This window comes from Salvelinus namaycush, chromosome 19 (genome assembly GCF_016432855.1).
Source record: "Salvelinus namaycush isolate Seneca chromosome 19, SaNama_1.0, whole genome shotgun sequence".
NCBI lineage: Eukaryota > Metazoa > Chordata > Actinopteri > Salmoniformes > Salmonidae > Salvelinus > Salvelinus namaycush.
Window position 1 is genome coordinate 41,972,407 of NC_052325.1, and position 25,565 is coordinate 41,997,971.

The 25,565-nt window shown below is 43.1% G+C and overlaps 1 protein-coding gene across 1 annotated transcript in view; it reads right to left on the reverse strand.

The window, feature by feature from the left end:
• Positions 1-25,565, reverse strand: part of LOC120064441 (kalirin-like) — an 80,256-nt gene that overhangs the window by 17,701 nt on the left and 36,990 nt on the right. Inside the window, exons 3-21 of the mRNA XM_039015021.1 lie at positions 19,863-20,134; positions 18,565-18,705; positions 17,631-17,726; positions 16,334-16,452; positions 15,928-15,994; positions 15,114-15,217; positions 14,523-14,592; positions 13,911-13,997; positions 13,700-13,792; positions 13,505-13,555; positions 13,147-13,224; positions 11,254-11,439; positions 10,868-11,039; positions 9,790-10,031; positions 9,079-9,332; positions 7,465-7,600; positions 3,458-3,517; positions 1,755-1,782; positions 1,325-1,487 (exon numbers count right to left, since the gene is read on the reverse strand). Of these exons, the coding sequence (XP_038870949.1) occupies positions 1,325-1,487; positions 1,755-1,782; positions 3,458-3,517; positions 7,465-7,600; positions 9,079-9,332; positions 9,790-10,031; positions 10,868-11,039; positions 11,254-11,439; positions 13,147-13,224; positions 13,505-13,555; positions 13,700-13,792; positions 13,911-13,997; positions 14,523-14,592; positions 15,114-15,217; positions 15,928-15,994; positions 16,334-16,452; positions 17,631-17,726; positions 18,565-18,705; positions 19,863-20,134 (2,419 nt within the window). The remainder of the gene's footprint in view (positions 1-1,324; positions 1,488-1,754; positions 1,783-3,457; positions 3,518-7,464; positions 7,601-9,078; positions 9,333-9,789; positions 10,032-10,867; positions 11,040-11,253; positions 11,440-13,146; positions 13,225-13,504; positions 13,556-13,699; positions 13,793-13,910; positions 13,998-14,522; positions 14,593-15,113; positions 15,218-15,927; positions 15,995-16,333; positions 16,453-17,630; positions 17,727-18,564; positions 18,706-19,862; positions 20,135-25,565) is intronic.

Consider the following 25,565-nt stretch of genomic DNA (forward strand, 5'->3'; position numbering starts at 1 on the left):
AGATCTGAATACTTATTTAAATAAGGTATATTTTCTTTTTCGCTTTGTCATTATGTGGTATTGTGTGTAGATTGATGAGGATTTTTTTTAGTTAATGCATTTTAGATTAAGGCTGTAATGTAACAAAATGTGGAAAAAGTAATGTCTGAATACTTTGCGAATGCACTGTAACTACAATGTTGTTGATTCATCCTCAGTTTTCTCCTACTGTTTCACAGCCATTCAACTTAAAGTCACCACTGGCATCATGCTGAAATCCCTGAGAGGTTTCCTTCCTCTCTGGCAACTAAGTTAGGAACAATGCCTGTATCTTTGTAGTAACTGGGTGTATTGATACACCATCCATTTTATTTTACCCATCTACTAATAGGTGCCCTTCTTTGCAAGGCATTGGAAAACCTCTCTGGTCTTTGTGGTCGAATCTGTGTTTGAAGTTCACTGCTCGACAGAGGGACCTTACAGATAATTGTATCTGTGGGGTACAGAGATGAGGTAGTCATTCCAAAATCATGTAAAACACTGTTATTGCACACACAGTGAGTCCATACAACTTATTATGTGACTTGTTAAGCACATTTGTACTCTTGAATTTATTTAGGCTTGCCATAACAAAGGGGTTGAATACTTATTGACAAGACATTTCAGCTTTTAATTTTTACTTAATTTGTAATTTTTAAAAAAACAAAACAATTCCACTTTGACATTATGGAGTATTGCATGTACGTCAGTGACCCCAAAAATCTAAATTTAATCAATTTTAAATTCAGGCTCAAGCACAACAAAATGTGGAAAAAGTCAAGGAGTGTGAATACTTTCTGAAGGCACTGTATATTCATTTGTGGAAGTCCATCATCCATTTCGTATTATATGTTACGAATTGGAATTTATTGTGGCTAACATTAACTAGACTAGGTGTTAAGGGTTAAGGTTCAGTTAAAGGGTTATGGTTAGGAGTTAGGTTAAAGGGTTGGGGAAGGGTTAGCTAACATGCGAAGTAGTTGCAATGTAGATAAAAAAATAGTAAGTAGTTGCAAAGTTGCTAAATAGCTAGAATTGTCCATGATGAGTTTCGAACGCTCAACCTTTTGGTTGCTGCACATTCGTGTTATACCCTCGACCAACCACCTTTTTAGTTTTTGCATTAAGTAACCTTCTATCTTATGTAACCACACCAAACGTAACATACAGTATCATACTGATTTGAGTATCTTTACTATGTTACGTCTAGTATATGAGACAAAACTGTACAGGAGGGTAGCTCTCCAGGAACAGAGTTGGAGATCAGATCTAGAACTTCTAACTAGAAACCTTATAGTCCATTTACCTAATGTTGATAGTGAACCGACAGTTGTTGACTACCGGGCTCTGATCGGGTCCTTTCAGAGTGATGTTGGGTTTGGGACGTCCACACACTTTACAGCACAAGACCACCGTCTCCCCAAATGCACACGTCACATCAGCTAGTGGTATCAGGAATTCTGGAGCCACTAAATACATTTACACACAGTGTCAACTAACCACACCACATTATTCTAACAGCAAATATACACTACATCCTAAATGGCACACTATATAGAGCACTACTTTTGACCAGGGCCCATGGAGCTCTGCTCAAAAGTAGTGCACTATTAGGGAACTGGGTGCCATTTGAGAGACAACCAGACTCAGGATCCATGACATATCAGTAATTAAGTGATTGATTTCACTCTTAAGCATTGAAATGCAGGTGCTTATGTTCTGATAGTTAATCTTACCTTCTTGTATAAAATTGGGGTTCATTATCTGCAAAGAAAAGGTACGGCCGTTAGGCAATATGAATGAACTAATGTTCTTGTTTGGAATATGCACCGTTTTGCTTATTCAAAATGAAAAAAATGAAAAGTGAATACATACATACCTCAGAGAGTTCTGTGTTACAGTTATGTACAACCATTTAAACATTATTTTCAATATAGGCTACTGTACTAGGGCATCGTACCCCACATTTATTTGTGACATTTAGGCATACTATGCCTTTAAAAATCTCCAAAACCCATTTGAACGAAACCCATAATAGAAATATTGTTCGCAATAAAAAAACAGCATGGGATGCAAAGGAAGATAGGTCAGGAGTAGTAACATGCTTCAAGGGGTTTGTTGAGAGGCTTTTTTCACATTCATGAACCTATTCCAAGGTAGGAACACTAGGTTGCAGTAATGCTCCATGGAAACCACACTGCTACACAAGAAGAGAACGTGTGGATGCTTGAGATCAGACAAGTGGCACATGCAGCACCTACTTAATATCACTTAAACTGGGTTAGGGATATAATGACATGTAATAGGAACAATTGTATTGAAAATCAAAAAGGGTGGACATCTTTACGACACACCTGCTGATAGGTCAAGTCTGTTAAAGGCAAAGGAGGATGCTTTTCCAATACAATGACCACGAACTGGAGCTGAGGAGGAACTAGAGCATTTTCAATAGTAGTATGTGCCATTTTAGCAACTTACTGTTGGTTGTGCGTGTATCTATTTTTAATATGGGTTGCCCCTGAAGGAATTGAACCAGACATGCTCTACCAACTGAGCCACACAGGACCAAGCAAGCTTTAGAGGGGAGCAAGCTGGTTTAGTTTATTAGGATCCCAATTAGTTGTTGCTCATGCAGCAGCTACTGTTCCTGGGGGTCCACAGGCTGTAGAGGAGTTACAATTATGCAGGTGAGCACAAGACGTTGAAAATACATATTTTCAACGTCTTTTCAGCCAAAAAGACGCATTTTAAATGTTTTTCTTTTGCTCATGTGTTTCAGGGGTGTAATCACTAGGAACCAAACGGAACAAAACGGTGAGGGACCTACCTGACTTTGTCCAATAGAAATTCTTGTTTTCGTTGAAAAACATCTTCCGGTTTCTGTTGCAATACGCTTGACTAATGATTACACCCCAGGTGCTTATCTGATGTATTAATATGGTGCACCAATCAGTGGCTAATACATTTACAAACTCCACCCATGGCCTCATTGAGGCTGGATCCAGAAAATGCTATCAGATAAGGAGCAGGAACAAAAATTGGTTCCTGCTCAGGATAAAACCATACTTCTATAGGTACATTTTCAAAATGGCCACCAGTCCACCCATTGCATAACCATGGACTTGGATGGGAATGTCTGTTCTAGTGATTATATTTCTATGGATGAAACCTCTGTAGCTAGTGCAACAATATGTGGAACCTGGTGTTTTGGGAGAATGCTCCTGACCACAGTGGAAACCCCTAAGATGCTCTGTGTAGTTTCCTCTTGCTAATATGCAGACTTCCCTACGAGCAAAAGACGTTGAAAAGACGTTACAAATACGTATTCTTGGTAGAAAAATATATTGAAAATACATTTTCAACTTCTTGTGCTCACTGGGTTAGCTACAGAAACTCAACTGGGCAGCATGCATGACGGTAGATCAGCGTGTACTACTACCTCCATGCTAGTTTTGGGGAGTTCATCATCGCAATCTGACTCCTCTGAGCTGTTTGACTCCTGCGGTGTGGGATGAGAGAAAGCAAAATTAGAGAGGTTACAAAGGCCTGGGGTCCCCAAGCTAGAGGCATGGTCAGGGCACATATTCACAAAGTGTCTCAGAGTATGAGTGCTGATGTAGGATCTGTCCATACAATCTTATTCATTATGATCGAAAAGTCAAAACTGATACTAGCTCAGTCAGCACTTCCACTCAGAGAAGCTTTCTGAATGTGGGCCAAGGATTCTTTGTAGGCTATTATACAACGAGTGGGTCTAATCCTCTAATGCCGATTGGTTAAAACCACCTTACAGCTGGTGTCTATTCCACAAGTTACCACCGGACTAAATCTATGACTTAAAATGCCTATTTACTCTGTTCCATCTGACTGTGCAATCCACTGTTCCATCAGCCCAGCCAAGCAATTTACAAACTTGATCTCCACTATAAAAAGCATCTAGACATTATCTCACATTTCTTTTAGACTAACATTTGGTTTTCAACAGCGGAGATTTGTATAAAACTTGCTTTCGGTTTCTCCGACATTTGCAACATTGTTTCAATATTCAACTTCAATCTCCAGCTGTCTCATAGTAATGAGCTCGTAATGAACGGGAGTCGGGACGAGACAGACAGGCAGCGTTTCTCAGCCAGTCGAAATCATGAATCGGCTGGCATTATTTTTATGGATATATACAAAAATGTAAACTGAAAAAAGGTACAACAAAACGAAGTGCAGCTAGTTTGCAGTCTTTCCAGCTTCTATTTGAAGTAATTGTGTCCGCTGTGTTGTTGGCTAGCTCCTCTGAACAACAGTGTCCTGACGAGAGAGCACATTTTCTATGCCAGGCAAAATCTCGCCTCATTAGCTCATTGTTTTGGGTGTATACAAATATTGAACAGCTGGAGATCGAATTTGAATATTGAAACAATATCGGTCTGTCGGTCTGACAGCAAGGTTTACAAATAGCTACCTTGCTGTTATTCTAGCTGCACTTTTTGATGTGACTGTAAATTAGCTGTAGTTGTCTCCCTAGCAAGCAAGGGATAAGAATGTTGCCAGCCAGTATGGCAATGGAACATTTAGAACGAACGACTGGGTCGCGTTCATACTGTACATACAGAACAAAAAGACTGAACGACTGAACGTCTCTAGCAAACGAACTGATAGAACAAACGAACGACCAGCCGGTTTGGGTAGCAATCCTAGACTTGTGTCAGGACTATGTCTTGTGGAAGGATGAAATAGTATGAATAAATTCTTCAAAGTAAATTTTTTTATGAAAATATGTCAATCATTATTTGAATATGTTGGTAACCTGTTGTATAAAAGTGATAATGCCAGAGAATAGGATATATTGGCACCCGTGCCAATATATTCTCCAAACACCAGCTTCTAGGGGCATTATCACTTAATTGTGTATGGGTTGTTGATATGGGATTTGTGCTTACTAGGAAATATAGTGCTAAAGACAGAGAATATGTCTTGTGCTGAATTCCAAAGTCATCCCATAGCCCATACTCCCCAAGCATTCCTGTATATCTGAAAGGATTGGATACATACACCTACAGTGCAAGGTAACTAATTGTTTTATCTTGGATGGCCTATGGGGATAAGGGCTAGAGGTCCAATCCAGCATATAGTATGTGGGAAGGCTTGAATGTAAGAAAATAAAGAGTGAATCTGCAACGTAGAGTTGCTTGGGAACAACTGAGCCTATTGGAGGTAAATGTATCAATATATACATATTGGATGAGCTGGAAAATGTAGCTACATTAAATCATAGAAATTATAGAGCTGACACCATGCAATCTAACAAGATAATTAACAACACACTAAAGCAGGTAAGTAATTCTATGTGTAGGTCTCTTTTTCAGTTAATATTTGATGTTGGGAGTGTAGGGGTAGTGCCATAAATATTAAAACAACCCATGACGAGAACAAACTTGCAAGCAAACTTAGTGATTTTTTTGAATGGTCATAATTGTCAAATTAATATAATGTACTCTAACATGCTTAAGACGATAGCTGGATTGGCAGACTTAGCATAACATCATTTGGAATTGATATGGGTTTACTTTGAAATGCACTGATACTGTATATTGATACAGAAAGATAATGTAATGTACAGTGCATTTGGAAAGTATTCAAACCCCTTGATTATTTCCGCATTTTGTTACGTTACAGCCTTATTCTAAAATGTTTTAAATTGTTTTTTTTCTCATCAATCTACACACAACACCCCATAATGACAAAGCAAAAACAGGTTTTTAGAAATGTTTGCACAAAGAAATATAACATTTACATAAGTATTTCAGACCCTTTACTCAGTACTTTGTTGAAGCAGTATGATGCTACAATCTTGGCACACCTGTATTTGGGGAGTTTCTCAAATCTCTGTCAGGTTGGATTGGGAGCGTCGCTGCACAGCTTTTTTCAGGTCTATCCAGAGATGTTCGATCGGGTTTAAGTCTGGGCTCTGGCTGGGCCACTAAAGGACATTCAGAGACTTGTCCTGAAGCCACTCCTGAGTTGTCTTTGCTGTGTGCTTAGGGTCGTTGTCCTGTTGGAAGGTGAACCTTCGCCCCAGTCTGAGGTCCTGAGCGCTCTGGAGCAGGTTTTCATCAAGGATCTCTCTGTACTTTGCTCCGTTCATCTTTCCCTCGATCCTGACTAGTCTCCCAGTCCCTGCTGCTGAAAAACATCCCCACAGCATGATGCTGCCACCACCATGCTTCACCGTAGGGATGGTGCCAGGTTTCTTCCAGACATGATGTTTGGCATTCAGGCCAAAGAGTTCAATCTTGGTTTCATCAGACTAAAGAATTTTGTTTCTCATGGTCTGAGTCCTTTAGGTGCCTTTTGGCAAACTCCAAGTGTGCTGTCATGTGCCTTTTACTGAAGAGTGGACTCCGTCTGGCCACTCTACCATAAAGGCCTGATTGGTGGAGTGCTGCAGAGATGGGAGAACCTTCCAGACGGACAACCATCTCCACAGAGAAACTCTAGCTCTGTCAGAGTGACCATCTGGTTTATGGTCACCTCCCTGACCAAGGACCTTCTCCCCCGATTACTCAGTTTGACCGTTCAGCCAGCTGTAGGAAGAGTCTTGGTGGTTCCAAACTTCTTCTATTTAAGAATGATGGATGCCACTGTGTTCTTGGGGACCTTCAATGCTGCATACATGTTTTGGTACCCTTCCCCAGATCTGTGCCTCAACACAATCCTGTCTCAAAGCTCTACGGACAATTCCTTTGACCTCATGGCTTGGTTTTTGCTCTGACATGCACTGTCAACTGTGGGACCTTACAGTATATAGACAGGTGTGTGCCTTTCCAAATCATGTCCAATCAATTGAATTTACCAATCAAGTCGTAGAAACATCTCAAGGATGATCAATGTAAACAGGATGCACCTGAGCTCAATTTCGAGTCCCATAGCAAAGGGTCTGAATACTGAAGGTATGTTTTTTTTATATACATTTGCAAAGATAAAAAAAAACAGTTTTTCGCTTTGTCCTTATGGGGTATTGTGTGTAGAGTGATGATTCACTGTATAGTGAGATCCAGTTTCAGTGTGTTTCAATTGAACAGCCAAGTGAACAGCTTATAATACCGTCATGCTAAACCCATGCTCTGGAATGAGGACTTTCATTTAGGAGATAACATATGTCCTGGAACCCATGAAGCTATCAAAATGGTGGTTTCACAGTGGTATTAATGTAAACAAAAGTTGTTAATTTGAACAAAAACCAAAGTTAGCTTAATCAAAACCAAAACTACCACAATTCACAGACAAGAAGTCACTTGACTCATTAGTGTCATGCATAAGGGGGAGTCAAACCAAAGTGAGAGCAGACAGTGCAGTTAGATTATCGTGTTGGGAGATTATTAACATCACGGCACACAGGTGAGGGATTGGCAGCCAGGGTCATAGAACTCCATCTCCGTTCGCCTGCTTACTCACTTCGACAGTGACCTTGGTGCTGAGAATCTCCTTGGGCTTACGGAGTCCATTCTCAACCTTTGCATCACCACCCTTGCCATTGATATCCTTTTCTGTCCGCTTTCTCGAGCGCAGGGTATTCCATGAAAGAGATTTCCTGTTGTGCCAAGAAATGTACCAGTCAAATCCAGGCTTATTCACAGTGAGGGGAGAGGAGGTGCAGGGGGGATTGAGTGGGGGCTAGCCAACTTTATTGAAAGAAAAGAAAATCAAAGAGTGAGATTGAGATCAAGAGAAAGCTAAAGAAAGAAAGAAAGAGAGACAGAAATGTACCTTCTTTGTAACAGAAAAAAATGTGTGTCAAAGCAGCATAGTTTGTTGCGTCTGACCAACCATTCAATGGCTCTACTTTGTCATGAGATTTTCAATGATGCTGCTTTGTACACAACCAACTTTTGTCGAGGACCGGTGTGGTTAGTACAAAATTAAAATAAGACTACGTCAACAAAACGGGTAAAAATAAACAAATCATATAGAAAGTGAATACAATGCTGTTGAAATACTCCTAACGTCTTCACTCCTTTATGTAGATCCCAGAAGTGGTGTTTGTGTTTTGTCAATGTATTTATACACCACCGGGACATGTCCATGAGAATGATGATCACTTTAATAAAGCCCATGATTTAGAAACGGTCCATCATTGGGAAGAAATGGATGGCAAGCCACAATTAAACTAGATAGAGATCTTTACAAATGAAAATCAACATTATAAAATAACTGGTAACTGATTTCACTATTCATTTTATCCTCAATGTGAGATAAGAATGGAATCTAGGTCTAATGCTGTAAGAGCAATGGTCAGCGGAGAAAGGTGCAGTTGGACTGCAGAGTTTAGCAATATTAACAATGTCACTGATATTCTTCTTACGCAAACAAGTTAAACTTGTTGCCTTGCAAATGCATGCTTATGTCAACATTGTATTTTACATATTTAAAATGCATTTAAAATGTTTAGTTACGCTACAAGTACAATGACTAACATTGTGACTATCATTATATTGCACAACCTGCCTTCATTAATAATGGATTCTCTTAAATAGTGCAAAATACTTCATACAGGAATGTACTGAAGAGAGTGCATCAGTAACAAACCAAATTAACGTTTACAGTAAACCGCCAACATATCTGATAATAACAAAATAAAAGTTCTAAAAATAAAATAAAAACACAATCTGTACAAATTGCCATAGACAATAACAAACTTTCTCCACTTTGAGAAACAGGCCTCAGTCCATCAGGCCTTTTTTCTTTTTTAAACGTGTAAAGAAAAAAACGATGTTAGAAACAGAAATAAAAGTCCAGACCAGTCATTGATGTAAGATTATCTCTGTGCGTCTTCTCTACGTGAAGCCATGATTCTCTAAAGTCCTTTAGCTCTTTTCAGAGAATTATTTAATAAGCTTTTACATATATTAACAACAAAAAAAGGGAGAAAACATGACCCCTGTGTAGTCCAACATTTCCGAGTTAGTTCCCATTAAGGGGGTTGGGGGTAGGGATTGAAGCAGACAACTTTCACCTCATCCAATCAGAGCAGCTCCGTGGGTGTGGTGGCAGGGCTTACGGGACACTTACTTGATGCTTGCGTCAGCAGCACTGTCTTTGAGCGTTTTAGTGAGGGGTCCCAGGATGTGGCCTGGGATCCAGCCCTCGGCTGCAGGAGACTGGCTGTTGGCAGACCGGTAAACTAGGTACATGTTCTGCTGGTTGGTGGCCATGATCTGCACCATCTCGCCCTGGATCACACAGATCTCATTCTCCTTCAGTGCACTGTAGTCCTGAGTCACCATCATTGTGGAGGACATGCCATTACATCCGCCGTCGTGCTGCTGGGGTGGGGAGGGGATGGGGTGGGGAGGGGATGGGGAGGGGTGTGGAGGTACAGGAAGGAAGACGATTATATTATGACAGTGGAAATCACAGCACTGATACAAACCTGTAAACACATTCAAATAACGATCCTTTCAAAAGGGCCTGAGTCATCACATACAGTACATTGAGTCAATTCCTTAACTCTGACTTCAGTTCTTCTTGTCAGCAAGTTTGAACACGTTGTCTCCTGCTGAAACGCAGTAAAACTAGGCCAGCCTTCAGAACTAATAATAGCCTGAATTCACACCTGCAATGTTCCAACCTCCTTAGTTCTGCAGTGCTAGAGTTCTGAGAGGGGGGGGGTAACACTAAGACCTGGGTGTGTCCTGGCAATTGGCATTGGACAGAACTGAACTAGACTGGAGTGATCTGGACTGGTGTGGTCTGGACTAGATTTAACTAGACTGGACTCACCCTGGTGGAGTCGTAGCTTTCACTGTGTTTCGTGGGGTCGAAGCAGGGGCTACCGTTGGAGGTAGATAGCTCGAGAGGGGTGGGGATCCGTCCCGGTCCCGCCAGGGGTGGCTTCTCTGCCCCCACAGAGGAGGAGGAGAGGGGCCTACTGTTGCAACTAGGGGGCCGGCTGCCCGATGGGTTTCTGGTGAGGGAGTGAGAACTACCCTTCTCCTTCTGGTACTCAATAGGAGACTGCAGGGCTGTGGAGATAGTCAATTGTTACACACACTAGTCAACGGCAGATAAGCCACATAATACCTATGTATTCTGTGTCAGACAGATGAGGACCATGATAGAGGTGAAAATTACATAGTATTACTCTGTGTTGAGGCTGTAGTTATGATTAAACAGGTTTTGATCAAGCTAGGGTTGCAAAATTCAAGTACATTTCCCAAATTTTCCAGGTTTTCCAGAATTCTTGGTTGGAAGATTACCTGAATCAGAAGTGAATGAGCATGAATTCTGGAATACTCCTACTTGGATTTCTTGAAATTCTTCTGGGAATCTTGGAAAAATTACTAGAATCTTGCAACCCTAGAGCTGGCTAATGACAGTAGAGGTGTTTGATGGCAAGCGGTACCGGAGTGCCAAGTCTAGGACAAAAAGGCTTCTCAACAGTTTTTACCCCCAAGCCATAAGACTCCTGAACAGGTAATCAAATGGCTACCCGGACTATTTGCATTGTGTGCCCCCCCCCCCCCCCCCCCAACCCCTCTGTTTACGCTGCTGCTACTCTCTGTTCATCATATATGCATAGTCACTTTAATTATACATTCATGTACATACTACGTCAATCAGCCTGACTAACCGGTGTCTGTATGTAGCCTCACTACTTTTATAGCCTCGCTACTGTATATAGCCTGTCTTTTTACTGTTGTTTTATTTCTTTACTTACCTATTGTTCACCTAATACCTTTTTTGCACTATTGGTTAGAGCCTGTAAGTAAGCATTTCACTGTACGGTCTACACCTGTTGTATTCGGTGCACGTGACAAATACATTTTGATTTGATTTGTCAGACAGGACGTTCTCTCACCAGACAGGAAGTTGCTCTGGGCATCAAGGACCTGGCTGACATGTTGGACCCACACCTGCTTAATGTCCAGGTTGGCTGCCTGCAGGGTGAAGCGCTCAGCCGACCCTCGACACGACAGCACAAACTTACACGGGTCATTGTCCACATGCTCCTCCAAGCCCAGGTAGCTCACCTGTTACAATGAAACAAGCATGCTAACCCATCAATGCACAAATCATTATCAACGCAAAAGTAGGAAATAGGAAATAGTTTTCAGGACAGCTCTATTAGGAGAAGGTACTGATCTAGGCCTTTTAATCATAATGAATAAGTGGGGTCAGCACTGAGACGCTTTGTGAATGTGGGCCCTGATCTTATTGATTGTGGTCGTGGTTGACGTTATTCACCTTGATGCTCTTCTTGAACTGGTAGCCCGGCGTGGACGAGCCCTTGCGGAGGAGCTCGCTGAAGATGACGATCTGCTCAAACAGGAAGACCCTGCGCTCCTTGCTGCGCGACAGAACGCCCGTATCCTGCTCTGTCACGAAGAATGTTTCCTGCTGCAGCAGCTTACCCTGGCTGGTCAGCTTACCCTGGGGGACGGAACAGGAACACACACGCGCAAACACACACACACACGCACAGGTTCAGTTATGACTGGTAGGCCTGATCACTGACAACGATGAAACAGCTTAATGGGAGGAGGTCATAGAACTGGCAATGTGGTGCCAGGACAACAACCTCTCCCTCAATGTAAGCAAAACAAAGGAGCTGATCGTGGACTACAGGAAAAGGCTGGCCGAACAGCCCCCCATTCACATCAACGGGGCTGTAGAGGAGCGGGTCGAGAGTTTCAAGTTCCTTGGTGTCCACATCACCAACGAACTATCATGGTCCAGACACACCAAGACAGTCGTGAAGAGGGCACGACAAAACCTTTTCCCCCTCAGGAGACTGAACAGATTTGGCATGGGTCCCCAGATCCTCAAAAAGTTATACAGGTGCACCATCGAGAGCATCCTGACGGGTTGCATCACCACCTGGTATGTTAACTGCTTGACATCTGACCGTAAGGCGCTACAGATGGTAGTGCGCACGGCCCAGTACATCACTGGGGTCAAGCTTCCTGCCATCCAGGACCTATATAATAGGTGGTGTTAGAGGAAAGCCCATAATATTTAAGTCACCCAAGTCATAGACTGTTTTCTCTGTTTTCACACAGCAAGCGCCCCGGAGCTCCAAGTCTAGGACCAAAAGGCTCCTAAATGACTCTACCCCCAAGCCATAAGACTGCTGAACAATTAATCAAATGGCCACCGGACTATTTACATTGACCCCCCCCCCCCCATTTGTTTTGTACACTGCTGCTACTCGCTCTTTATTATTTATGCATAGTCACTTTACCCCTAACAACATATACATTACCTCAACCAACCTGCACCTCCGAACACTGACTCGGTACCCCTGTATATAGCCTCGTTATTGTTATTTTATTGTGCTACTTTTCATAATTGTTTTACTTTAGTTTATTTAATAAATATTTCCTTAACTCTTTTTGAACTGCACTGTTGGTTAAGGGCTTGTAAGTAAGCATTTCACGGTAAGGTCTACACTTGTTGTATTCGGCGCATGTGACAAATAAAGTTTGATTTGATTTGACTCAACGTCTATCAACGCTGGAGAATAAAGCAGAGTCGGCCATCCCCCCCAGTCTGTCTGTCAACACAGGGGTATTACACGGTCCATCAGCCCCTTCTCTCCTCACCAGGTCATAAAGGTAACAGCAGACACTTGGTCTGAGACCAGGGTTACGTCTCAAACGGCACCCATATAGGGCTCTGGTCAAAAGTAGTGCACTATATAGGGAATAGGGTGCCATTTGGGACGTAGCCCAGGCCATTGTCAAACAGTGCTTTAATCTCCCTACTGTTACAGCAGACAAGGCAAATCCTTGCTTATCTTAGAGGTCAGAGATTTCATTTAGTCTTGAGTGTCGTCAAAGTGACTTTCACTATGGCTGTGGAGGAACAAACAGACTAAGCCCTGACCTGTTTGTCCAATAAAACAGATAATACAGCTTAGTACATTTTTCTAATTGTTCACAAGCTGAGCATGGATTGAAACAAACCTAAAATCACAGCGCTAACTTCCTGTACACGTATGACATAACAAATTACATCATATCGCGCTGTTTTCTATTTAATGTATACGCCTTTATTGACTCCCTGGGAAACAGTGGCAATTGCTACTGAGTGGAATATCCTGGCTAAATAAATACAGGACATGAAAATGTACAGTACCTCATAGCCTTGTAGTCTGCCAAGATTCATCATGTCATTGCACAGCTTGGGGACCTGGGACATTAAACCAACTGCTTTCTGTAAACACATTAAGAATGGTGTGAGCATTGAAGTAGATATAGCCATGATGATGGATACACAACACAACAACTAAGGTTACAAACGTCCAGTAACTTTCACAAAAGCCTAAGCTTTCCAGAAATCCTAGTTGAAAGTTTCCTGGAATCAGGAAGATGTCTGAATTTTTCCCTACAGATTTCATGAATCTTCCAAATGGGATTTCAGAAAAAAACAAGTATTTTGGGAAACCCTAAACAACACATACTGTATAGCTTCAATCGCAAATCGTTTCTGTTACCTCCAACTCTTGGCAATCTAGTCCTGCTTTGGAACTATACTTCAAGAAGTCCTGAAGAACGATACAAATAAAAAGAGTTAAGTAATTAATAGGGCATCAATAAAAATAATGAAACGTTTGGTGTAAATCGAGTATATCTAAGACTTGCATGTTACAGGGTTCCTTGTAGGCTGGAGTTGAGAATGTTAGCCTTACCTTTAGAAGTAGCTGATACTTGGTAATTCTCTGAATTGGCTTTATGAGAAAGTCACTTATGCCCAGTCTTGAACTGATCTCTTGCTGTAGGCCCTAAAGTAGAATTAGATGCAAATAGGATTTGGCTTATTTATAATGCAAAAAAATATATATTTTATGCAAAGCCGTTCTCAGACTGCTCAAGAATTCTCAGAAGTGTGGTTTAGCTCACCTCGAAAAATGTGTCGTACTCAGCGACGATAAATTCAGACTTGGGCTTGTTCTGACAGTAAACTACATACATGTGTAGTCGCCTCTCCTGTTCAAAAGGAGCCACAGTATTAGTATATTTATTTTCCAGTTCTATGGTTGAAAATGTCTGAATAATACTTTTAAAGCCTCAGTATGTCGCCTATGGTTGTTAAATGTTTTGGTCGTCACCCATGGTTGTTGAATGTTTTGGTCGTCACCCATGGTTGTTGAATGTTTTGGTCGTCACCCATGGTTGTTAAATGTTTTGGTCGTCACCCATGGCTGTTGAATGTTTTGGTCGTCACCCATGGCTGTTAAATGTTTTGGTCGTCACCCATGGTTGTTAAATGTTTTGGTCGTCACCCATGGTTGTTAAATGTTTTGGTCGTCACCCATGGCTGTTAAATGTTTTGGTCGTCACCCATGGTTGTTGAATGTTTTGGTCGTCACCCATGGTTGTTGAATGTTTTGGTCGTCACCCATGGTTGTCGAATGTTTTGGTCGTCACCCATGGTTGTTAAATGTGTCTAACCTGAAGTTCTACAACACCCATCATCTCACCCGGACAACAAATGGGACACAAGTCACGTACATGTTTAATGAAAAGCTCAGGAAGGTGCTCGTTGTCTTCAAGACATTTCTCCAGCTCACCAACAAAAAAACTGTGGGAGGAAACATTCTCTCAATCACTGTGTATGGTTATGAGACAAGCCAAAATAGTGGTATATTCTACTACATGCCTAAGTTTGGTCTTCTACCAGGGGTTCCCAACATTTATCCCCACACTACCTTTTTCACATTTGAAAAATCCCCAGCTTGATTTTGTTTAATTTGAGGAAAATTGACAAAATGTTGTTTTGAAGCACATTTCCTGCAATTGGACATAGCTTAACAATACTCATGAAATCTTTTCGGCAGGATATTTAATGATAATAATAATAAATAAGGAAATTAAAGTCTAGATCCGATTTCCCCAAATGTTATTCAACTACCAAATATGTTATGTCATATTATGATAATTTATATGAACCCTCAATTGAATTACACATATTCTCCTTTACAAAAAGTGATTTGATCAATTGATAGCAACAGATTCACATTGAGGTCAAAAGTAGTGCACTACGTAGGGAATAGGGTGGCATTTTGCACACACACACAATCAGCAGACTGGAAAACGACTTACTCTCTGTGCCAGTCGTAGATCTGGTGAATATTCCCAAAAACCATTTTGTCTTTTCCTTTCATATCTTCAGGGACTCCCTTCTCCTCCATCTTCTTCATGAACTCCTACAAGGGGAAAAAAATGATAATCTGACCGAATTTAGGTCGTGGACTTGATATGACTCGTCAAGGGAAACATGAGAGTCCGACAATAATCAGCAGTGTAAAAGTATCATGTGGTGGAAAAAGAGAATAGGATTACTACATATGGTTGAATTCATGGACTGCATCCCAAACGGCACCATATTCCGTAATTAGTGCACTACATTTGACCAGGGCCTATAGTGCACTATATAGGGAATATGTTGTCATTTGGGACACAGCCCTGGACGTGAGAAAACCCCTATGCCCTTATCTCACTATGTAAGACAAAACCATACTCAAATGAGGTTTTCTGAACTGCACATAAATATGGTCATAAGTCAGAGAGCTTCTCTGTGACTTTGACATGATTACCAAAGGACACAATGCAAATAGGACGACAACAAGGACACAGCCTGGCTGCTATTCCAACACCAAACACTTGGATACGTTCCAAATAGCACCCTAATCCCTATATAGTGGCCCATAGGGCTCTGGTCAAATGTAGTGCACTAAATAGGGAATGGGGTGCCATTTGGGACGCATACCTTGGAGATTTATCTTCTAAAACTAGAGCAGTGACTGGTCACATTCTCCACTGTTACTAGGACACCACTGTTGCCTCTCTCTCACGCTCCTTCCACACTTTCGAGGCTGAATAGTCCCCTGCTAGAACGAGATTGTTCTCAACTCACCTCTACTACAATCCCCAAATCCTTGACATAGTCCTTCTCCGTCTGTACCAGCTCATTGAGGACAAACCTGAGGACAAGGACAAGTGTGATCAGTGACCTGAATACACACAGGAGGCAGCATTTCTCTGCAGAATGAACCACCTCTAAATACAGTAATGCTACAAACAAAGGGACTTTAAATTGGGAGTGTCAAGAGAGGCAAGGGCCCTAATTTGTGTGCCACATTCTCCAACTTTCTCTCGAAGTGTGCACTTGAACACTCCCCTTCATGGACTTAAAACCATTGCATTGGTGTAATCACTGGCTGGAGGGAGTTTCCACCATTGTTAAATCCATGATGGGGAGTGCGCAAATGCACACTTTGGGAATTGGGAGTCAGCCAGAGGTTTAGATACATGTCTCATACATGCGTCCACGCAGAGCTTTGGCCTTCTGCTCCAGTTCAGGGTTCCTGGGCAGGGCTGGGCTGGTCTGTTCTGGAGGAGTCAAATTGGTGAAGCTGGGATAGGCACCTGGCTCCAGATTCTGACAAGGGAGAAGAGAGAGAGGATATGAAGCCAGGGCTCAGAGGTCAGAGGTTATAGTCACACAGTCCACTGCTGTGACTCAGGGAGAGGGAACTGATGAGGAGATCACTCTGCTTTAATGAGCTACATAATAAGTCTATGCATCTCAAATACAGTGTTCGATTGTATTGTGCTCTTTTGGAAATGGCTCCACGTGCACAAAGCTGAAAGAGAGTTGATCAAAACATTGTCAAATTAACGAACATTTGGCCTCCCGAGTGGAGCAGTGGTCTAAGGCGCTGCATCACAGTGCTAGCTGTGCCACTAGAGATTCTGGGTTCGAGTCCAGGCTCTGTCGCAGCCGGCGGCGACCGGGAGACCCATGGGACGGCGCACAATAGACCCAGCGTCGTCCGGGTTACGGGAGGGTTTTGCCAGCAGGGAAGACCTGTGGCGGGCCGGGCGCAGTGCAAACTGACACGGTTGCCAGGTGTACGGTGTTTCCTCCGACACATTGGTGCAGCTGGCTTCCGGGTTAAGTGGGCATTGTGTCAAGAAGCAGTGCGGCTTGGTCGGGTTGTGTTTCGGAGGACCTTTTCCTCTCCCGAGTCTGTACGGGAGCTGCAGCGATGAGACAAGACTGTAACTACTAATTGGATACCACGAAATTGGGGAGAAAAAGGGGTCAACATTTTTTTTAATAATAATTTTCACAAGGAAGCTACTGTGCATTAGATACTCGGAAACGTATCACACGATCTTTCACCTGACGCCATACTACTTAATCTGCTTTATCTTATCTGTTTGTGGCAAGAGAGGCTGAGTCCCAAATAGCACCCTCTTCTCTATGCCCTATGGGCCCTGGTCAAAAGCAGTGCACTAGACAGGGAATAGGGTGCTATTTGAGACGCGGCCTCTGTTCTATCAAGCACATTGAGAGAGGAAGCTATGTGTTAACTGTCCTGCGTGATAACATGAACATCGGATGTGCATCTCAAAATGGTGGCTCCCAGTCAGCATGACATGGTTGGTTAGTGGTTAGCCTTTGAGAAGCGGAAGTTGGAGTGAGTAGATGACGTCAAGAGAAACAGAGGGTTAGTTTAGATGGTTAAGAGATTGTCACCGACTGTTAGCAGTGTGCAAAGAGTGTAGAAATTGCTCAATGCCATTTTGTATTGCATTCACCTTAGCACTTACCATCTTAGTTTGGACCAACTTTTCTATTGCACTGACAAGATCCGCAGCACTGGGGACATCGGCGGAGCCCTGACGCACAGTATGCAATGCGGAGGACTGTAAGGCACGGTTTGGGAGGAAGGGAGTGTTAGTAGCAGGGAGGAGGAGAAAGGGAACAGGGACAGGGAGACAAAGGTAGTTATTAGTCAGGACCTTTGAGCAGCTACAAAAGGCAAGCTTTAGTGGAGAAATGTGAGGTGCTATTGGAATTATACACGAGCTACATCAGTAAGTAGTAGGCCAGAGACAATTTAGTGCCAAAGTATGCGTCCCAAATTATAGTGCACTAGTTTTGACCAGAGGCCCTTGGTCAAAAACAGTGCACTACAAACGGAATAGGACGCCATTCGGGACACAGTCAGTGTGGTGTGATCTTGTATATAGAGTCAAGTGAGAGAGTGAAAGTGAAACAGTGCAACAGTGTGTTAGTTAGGTCAAACACAGTGCAGCAGCTCTTCCAGCTGTAAACCAAGCCAGTGTACATAATGCCTCACATTGATCAGGGCACAGCAGACACAGACTCTGCTGTAGACACATCTGGTAGTTTGTGGCATAGTGTTGTACTGTACATATAGACAGCAGAGGGGAGGGTGCTGCAGGTGGACACGTCTTATGAGCCTGTGCTGAATGACATAACAGATTTTCTGCGACCAATAAGGTGCTTGAACACAAGTCCATTAACCGAAGGGAAGATATTCCTTTTTACATTTTTTTGTTATATTTTCTTGTTGTTGCTAAGGTTGCATTCCAAAGGGCACCCTATTCCCTACATAGTGCAATACTTTTGACCAGAGCATAACAGGGTGCCATTTTGGACGCATCTAGAAGTTACTCCAGAGTGAGCTAGGGTAGAAGAGGTACTACGGTGTCAGAGAGAGAGGGTCTCGTGTCATACCTTCTCCTCCTGGGACGAAGGGTCCTTGATGATCTCCATGGGGGGAGGCAGGGGGGTGTGAGAGTCGTCCTCGGGCTCCTCCTCTCCTCCGCTCTGCATTCCAGAGGAGGACTTGGACAGGGGGCCCTCCTTTCTGCCCCTCTGTAGAGATAGAAAGGGTCGAGTCAGGGGGGGAGCAGGGGAAGTTAATGTGGGCCATTGTCCCGGGGTTCACTAGGGTGCCCTGCTCCACCACAGTGCCTCTCTGTCTCAGAATCACACTGGGAGCCACCCAGTAGGAAGTCACTTCAGGCCTGGGGGTGCGTCCCAAATGGCACCCTATTCCCTATTATAGTGCACTGCACAATTAGAGAGAATAGGGTGCCATTAGGGACGAGACCCTAATCACAGTCCCACTGATCGGCGAGATCAAATCATGTGGGACACTTGTGACCATTCCTTTAGGCTTTTTTAAAAATCATGGGGCTTCGCTAGGAGTGAGAACAAGGAGTCTACTTTTCAAGGTTCTGTGAAATTATACTGTAGCTGTCTAATAACATATGGTGATTATGCATTTCTCTCACTTTTCTATCCTTCTGGGAGGCATCTAAAACATTTAGCAGAGGTTATAGTACAGCACAACATTGCGCTGCTATCCGTAAATTAAAATGGGAAGATATACACTAGTACACTGACTAAAATTGCTTGAAGGCTCCAATTTACACTGTGATGCCCATTGTTCATGACTTGTGATTAAACCAACATTGCCTATGCACCCTGCAGAATTGTCCCATGGTAATTGGGCTAGGATGTCATAAGAAAACAGCTCATACTGTCAAGCGATTTTGAACGCTTTAGATAAGCAATCCTTGTAATGAACCTTTTCCTACAGGTTCAAGAGAAGTTCAGCAGTCGGATCTAGAGGAGAATCCCATTGGTTTGGATAACAACGGGTTAAACTGGTGTTACCGGAGCTGTACTTCTAAATTCGATCAATTCACTTAAAACTTTGTAAAACTAAAAGAGCCTGAAAGAAGCACAAGTCCTCCATAAGCGGTCCCTGAAGAACCGTGATGGACATGTCCCTTAGAAACCAGTCACTGTATGTACAGAGACGCGCTGGATGGAGAGAGTGGAAAGAGAGAGAGGAGGCTGAAGAGGACGCAGAAGAGACGGTGATTGTTACCTCGTCTGCGCTCTCGACCTGCGAGAGAGGTGGAAAGAGAGAGCGAGAGATGCTGTGGAGAGGAGAGAGATGGGGGAGGGAGAGAAAGAAAGCGAGAGAGATGCTGGTGGAGAGGAGTCAGGACACTCGTTACCTCGTCTACGCTCTCGCCGTGCAGGGCGCTCTCGGGCGGCCCCAGGTCGATGCTCTTGCGGCCGTCCCTCTTCTTGTGCTTGTTGGGTAACTTCTTGATGCTGCTGCCGTGGCTGAGGCGGCGCACAGGGCTGGTCAGCCACTTCTTCAGGGTGTTCCCCGAGCGCTTCGGTCCCGGAGAGCTTGAATGGATGGAGCTCTGGGATGCCTGGGGCTGCAGGCTGGCCACCGACTCGGTTTTCGCTCCCTCGGGCCCACTGACCGAGTAGTTCTCTGGAAGGAGACGAGACAAACAGCATTTTAGACTTCAGAATTCCACCGTGACAACATTCTGTCAAACACACACCTTTATAGTACCCAAATATACAGCATGAGCCTCTGAGTCACACACCAGCTCTCTCTCGTTGGCTTTGCGTGCGTCCCAAGTGGCATCCTATTCCCTATAGTGTACTACTTTTGACCAGAGCTCTATGGGCTCTGGCCAAAGTAGAGCACTACATAGGAAATAAGGTGCCATGTTGGATACAGACTCTGTCCATACACAGTGCTAGCTTTCTGTACTAACTATCCCTTAGTTATCCCTTGCAGTCTGACGTCCACTAAGAAATACCAACCTTCCCAAAAGCATAGGGTGAACAGTACACAGTCATTTGTTTATTAACATTGCCCAATGTAATACAGTGTAGGAATGCAGCCATGTGTATACCAACAATACTCAATGTAGCCTAATACTGGATAGGAATGCAAGTCACACAGTGTGTGTTCAGCTCATTTCAAGCCTCGGTTTCAGAACACAACACACCTCCTTTTGACCATTGATATTATTTATACAAACAGGGCCTGTGAGAAATGTTATTTTTTTCCCAAGATATATTTCCAGTGTGTTAGCTGATAATTATGCACTTTTCTCTGTAAATATTTGATGCTCATGTTTGTTTTAAGCCAGTAAAAAGATAGTGGACAGTTGCTTTTCTTACTTTTATGTTAATAAACTGCAGCTTGCTTCATAAATGGCTAAAAGGTGGACTGGTTTAGGCTATTACTAACTATTTAACCAAGTTAAAGACATACAGTGCCTTCGGAAAATATTCAACCCACTAGTATTTTTCCACGTTTTATTGCGTTACAAAGTCGGATTAAAATGGCTTCAATTGTTATTTATTGTCAACAATCTACACAAAATACTCTGTCAAAGGGGAAGAAAAATTGACATTTCTCAGAAATGTATCATTGCTAGACAGCCATTTTCAAGTCTTGCCATAGATTTCAAAGCCAATTTAAGTCAAAACTGTAACTAGACCACTCAGGAACATTCAATGTCATCTTGGTTAGCAACTCCAGTGTAGATTTGGCCTTGTGTTTTAGGTTACTGTCCTGCTGAATGGTGAATTTGCCTTCCAGTGTCTGTTGGAAAGCAGACTGAACCAGGGTTTCTTCTAGGATTATGCCTGTGCTTAGCTCTATTCCATTTTTTTTTATCCCCAAAAACTCCCTAGTCCTTGCCAATGACAAGCATACTCATAACATGATGCAGCCACCACCACACTTGAAAATATAGAGTGCTACTCAGTGATGTGCTGTGTTTGCCCCAAACATAATGCTTTGTATTCAGGACAAAAAGTACATTTCTTTGCCACATTCAAAAATCATGTTAACCACTATTATTGCACACAGGGTGTGTCCATGCAACTTATTATGTGATTTGTTAAGCACATTTTTACTCCTGAACTTTTTTAGGCTTGCCACAACAAAGGGGTTGAATACTTATTCCCTCAAGACATTTCAGTTTTTCATTTTTTATTAATTTGTAATAATTTATCAAAACAAAATTCCACTTTGACATAATGGGATATCTATCGTGTGTAGATTAGTGAGACCAAATCTCAATTGAATCGATTTAAAATTCAGGCAGAAACACAACAAAAAATGTGTAAAGAGTCAAGGGGTTGAACACTTTCTGAAGGAACTGTATGTGCTGTTGGATCCAGACTAGCTCTGGTCTACAGGGCGAGGACATTTGCCTCTGCACTCTGTTACAAAATTCCTCTGTGGAAGGATACATAGACCCAAAAGAGAGCAGAGGTCCTCACATAGATCCAGACTGGCGCCAGAGAGTGACTAGTGCAAAAGCTCCTGAATTATGTATTTGTCAAACTCCTCCCAGTCCACCACCATGCAGTCAAAAGCGAAGTACAGTAGGGTACACCATAACAAAACATTTAGCAACAGAACACAAAAAAATTCATTTTCTCCCAAATGAACACAATCCTGAAGTATCGTCAGTATTACTAACTATAAAAGCAGAGAGAACATCCATCCACTGAGATAAAACATAGCTTGATAATAAAGGAAACATTTGGCCAAGCCATTGAGCAGAAAGGGGAGTTATGTTTGTGCTGTGGAGGCCGGCCAGGTCAACCAACACACAAGTCTGTCCATGCTGTTGAAAAGACCCAGGATGTTGTTATCAGCCAGATAGGGAGACGTGTGCTGCTCCAGTCAATCCTATTGTGGCAAACAAAAGAGGGAGAATAACACTTCTCGCGCCCTTGAGCAATTGAAGACCGGGTGCCATTTGGGACACATTCAGTGCCTTCAGAAAGTATTCAGACCCCTTGACTTTTTCCATATTTTGTTATTTTACAGCCTTATTCTAAAATTGATTAAATTGTTTTCTACAGACAATAATCCATAATGACAAAGCAAAAACAGGTTTTTGTATTAAAAAACAAATAACTGAAATATCACATTTATATAAGTATTAGACCCTTTACTCTGTGATTACAGCCTCGAGTCTTCTTGGGTAAGACGCTACAAGCTTGGCACACCTGTATTTGGGGAGTTTCTCCCATTCTTCTCCACATGATCCTCTCAAGCTCTGTCAGGTTGGATGGGGAACATCGCTGCATAGCTATTTTCAGGGCTCTCCAGAGATGTTTGATCGGGTTCAAGTCTGGGCTCTGGCTGGGCCACTCAAGGACATTCAGAGACTTGTCCTGAAGCCACTCCTGCATTGTGCTTAGGGTCGTTGTCCTGTGGAAGGTGAATCTTCTGAAGTCCTGAGGGCTCTGAAGCAGGTTTTCATCAAGGATCTCTCTGTACTTTGCTCAGTTCATCTTTCCCTTGATCCTGACTAGTCTCCCAGTCCCTGCCGCTGAAAAATATACCCACAGCATGTTGCTGCCACCACCACCATGCTTCACCGTAGGAATGGTGCCAGCTTCCCTCCAGACGTGACACTTGGCATTCAGGCCAAATAGTTCAATCTTGGTTTCATCAGACCAGAGAATCTTGTTTCTCATGGTCTGAGTCCTTTAGGTGCCTTTTGGCAAACTCCAAGCGGGCTGTCATATGCCTTTTACTGAGGAGTGGCTTCCGTCTGGCCACTCTACCATAAAGGCCTAATTGGTGGAGTGCTGCAGAGATGGTTGTCCTTCTGGAAGGTTCTCCCATCTCCACTGGAGCTCTGTCAGAGTGACCATCGGGTTCTTGCTCACCTCCCTGACCAAGGCCCTTCTCCCTCGATTGCTCAGTTTGGCCGGGCGGCCAGCTGTAGGAAGAGTCTTGGTGGTTCCAAACTTCTTCCATTTAAGAATGATGGAGGCCACTGTGTTCTTGGGGACCTTCAATGCTGCAGAAATGTTTTGGTACCCTTCCCCAGATCTGTGCCTCGACACAATCCTGTCTCGGAGCTCTACGGACAATTCCGTCGACCTCATGGCTTGGTTTTTGCTCTGACATGCACTGTCAATTGTGGGACCTTATATAAACAGTTGTGTGCATTTCAAAATCATGTCCAATCAATTGAATTTACCACAGGTGGACTCCAATCAAGTTGTATAAACATCTCAAGGATGATCAATCGAAACAGGATACACCTGAGCTCAATTAAGTCTCATAGCAAGGGGTCTGAATACTTACGTAAATAAAGTATCTCTGTTTTCTGCCAAAATTTCGATAAACGTGTTTTCGATTTGTCATTATGGGGTATTGTGTGTAGATTCATGAGGATTTGTTTTATTTAATCCATTTTAGAATAAGGCTGTAACGTAAGAAAATGCGGAAAAAGTCAACGGGTCTGAATACTTCCCGAATGCACTGTATTGACAGGAAATTGCAGAGTGGGATAGCGTAGCCTGTGTTGCTGCCGACTTGTTGCTTCTGTGCTAGGTGACTCATTATGGGGAAGTGAGCTTGTGGAGAATCATGTGGACAAAGCCTGTAGTTAGATATTATTAAGTAGATTAGCTCAGCAGCCCATAGGGGTATCACAGCCATATCGTAGTCCCAGCCACAATCTCTCCCTGTGGGGACAGTCAACAACAGGGCCGAAAGAGAGAGAGAGAGGGGGAGAGAGAGGAGGAGAGAGAAAGAAGGGCAGTCTGAAGGAATAGGCCTTTTAAAGGGATAGTTCGGGGCTTTGGCAATGAGACTATTTATCTACATCCCCAGAGTCAGATGAACTCGTAGATAACATTTTTATGTATCTGCGTCCAGTATGAAGGAAGTTAGTGGTCGGTTTGCAAGCCAATGCTAACTAGCTTAGCACAAAGACTGAACGTGTACAGCAAGCATACTACCTCTTAACTTTTTATAATAAAAAAAAAACTCTGCATTGTAAGTAAGCATTTCACTGTTGTTTCCGAAGAATTTGACTTGGCATCCACAAGTTCACCTGACTCTGGGAAAGCACAGTTGATAAAGGGCATTCATTTACCAAAATCCTGAAATATCCCTTTAACTGAGGTGACCCACAGCCCCTCCTCTCCATGTGGAGTCAACTGATGAAATGGCTCTTTGATAACATGAACACTGAACACTTTTCATGAACACTTTTCAGACAGGCCTTCTCCATGGGCCTTTGTCAGAGAGCGAGAGAGCGAGAGAGCGAGAGAGCGCACTCCAACACTTGGCTGCATGGGACACGTGTGTACACTTACAGCTATGACCTGCATAGCTGCTGTGGAGCATAGTGCTCCAGGCTAGGCCTTCTCTGTTCAATAACCGCCATACATGAGGGTTTCTACTCCACTTCAAAGATATTTGGGCTGCTTCCCAAATGGCAGCCTAATTCCCTACATAGTAAATGGCAGCATAGTCCCTATATAGTGCACTACTTTAGACCAGAGCCCAGGTCAAAAGTAGTTGACTATGTAGGGAATAGGGTGCCATTTGAGAGACAGATTTGGTAACATTCGCTGCAGGCTTGTCTGTGGTAACAATCTCACTGTGACTGGACAGTGGCTTGTTGAGCTGGCCTTGTGACGCCACACATGATTGCCTGCTTGAAAAGCACTTCGGAGAGCAGCGCGTAACACTGAGGCTTGCTGACGACAGCAGGCGCTCTCATGGGCACGTGCTACAAAAATAGTGGCTCTCTTGGCCGGCCAATAGGCCCTGCTCTTTGTACACGAGGGCGGTGTCCCAAAAGGCACCCCTATTCTCCTTTACAGAGCAATACTTTTGACCAGGGCCCATACGGAAGATCAAAAGTGGTGCACCATAAAGGGAATAGGGTGCCATTTGGGACACAGCCTTGGTATCACACTTTTATGCGCCTTCATTTCCCACCTCGACCGCTTAATGGCCGCACTAAGAGAGAGATATTCTCATTCCTCACTCGGCTGTCTCACTGCTACCTAGTGCTTTCGAAGAATCAGCACTTTCTATTACACACCTTTTGTTTTCACTAGAAAAAGGCCAC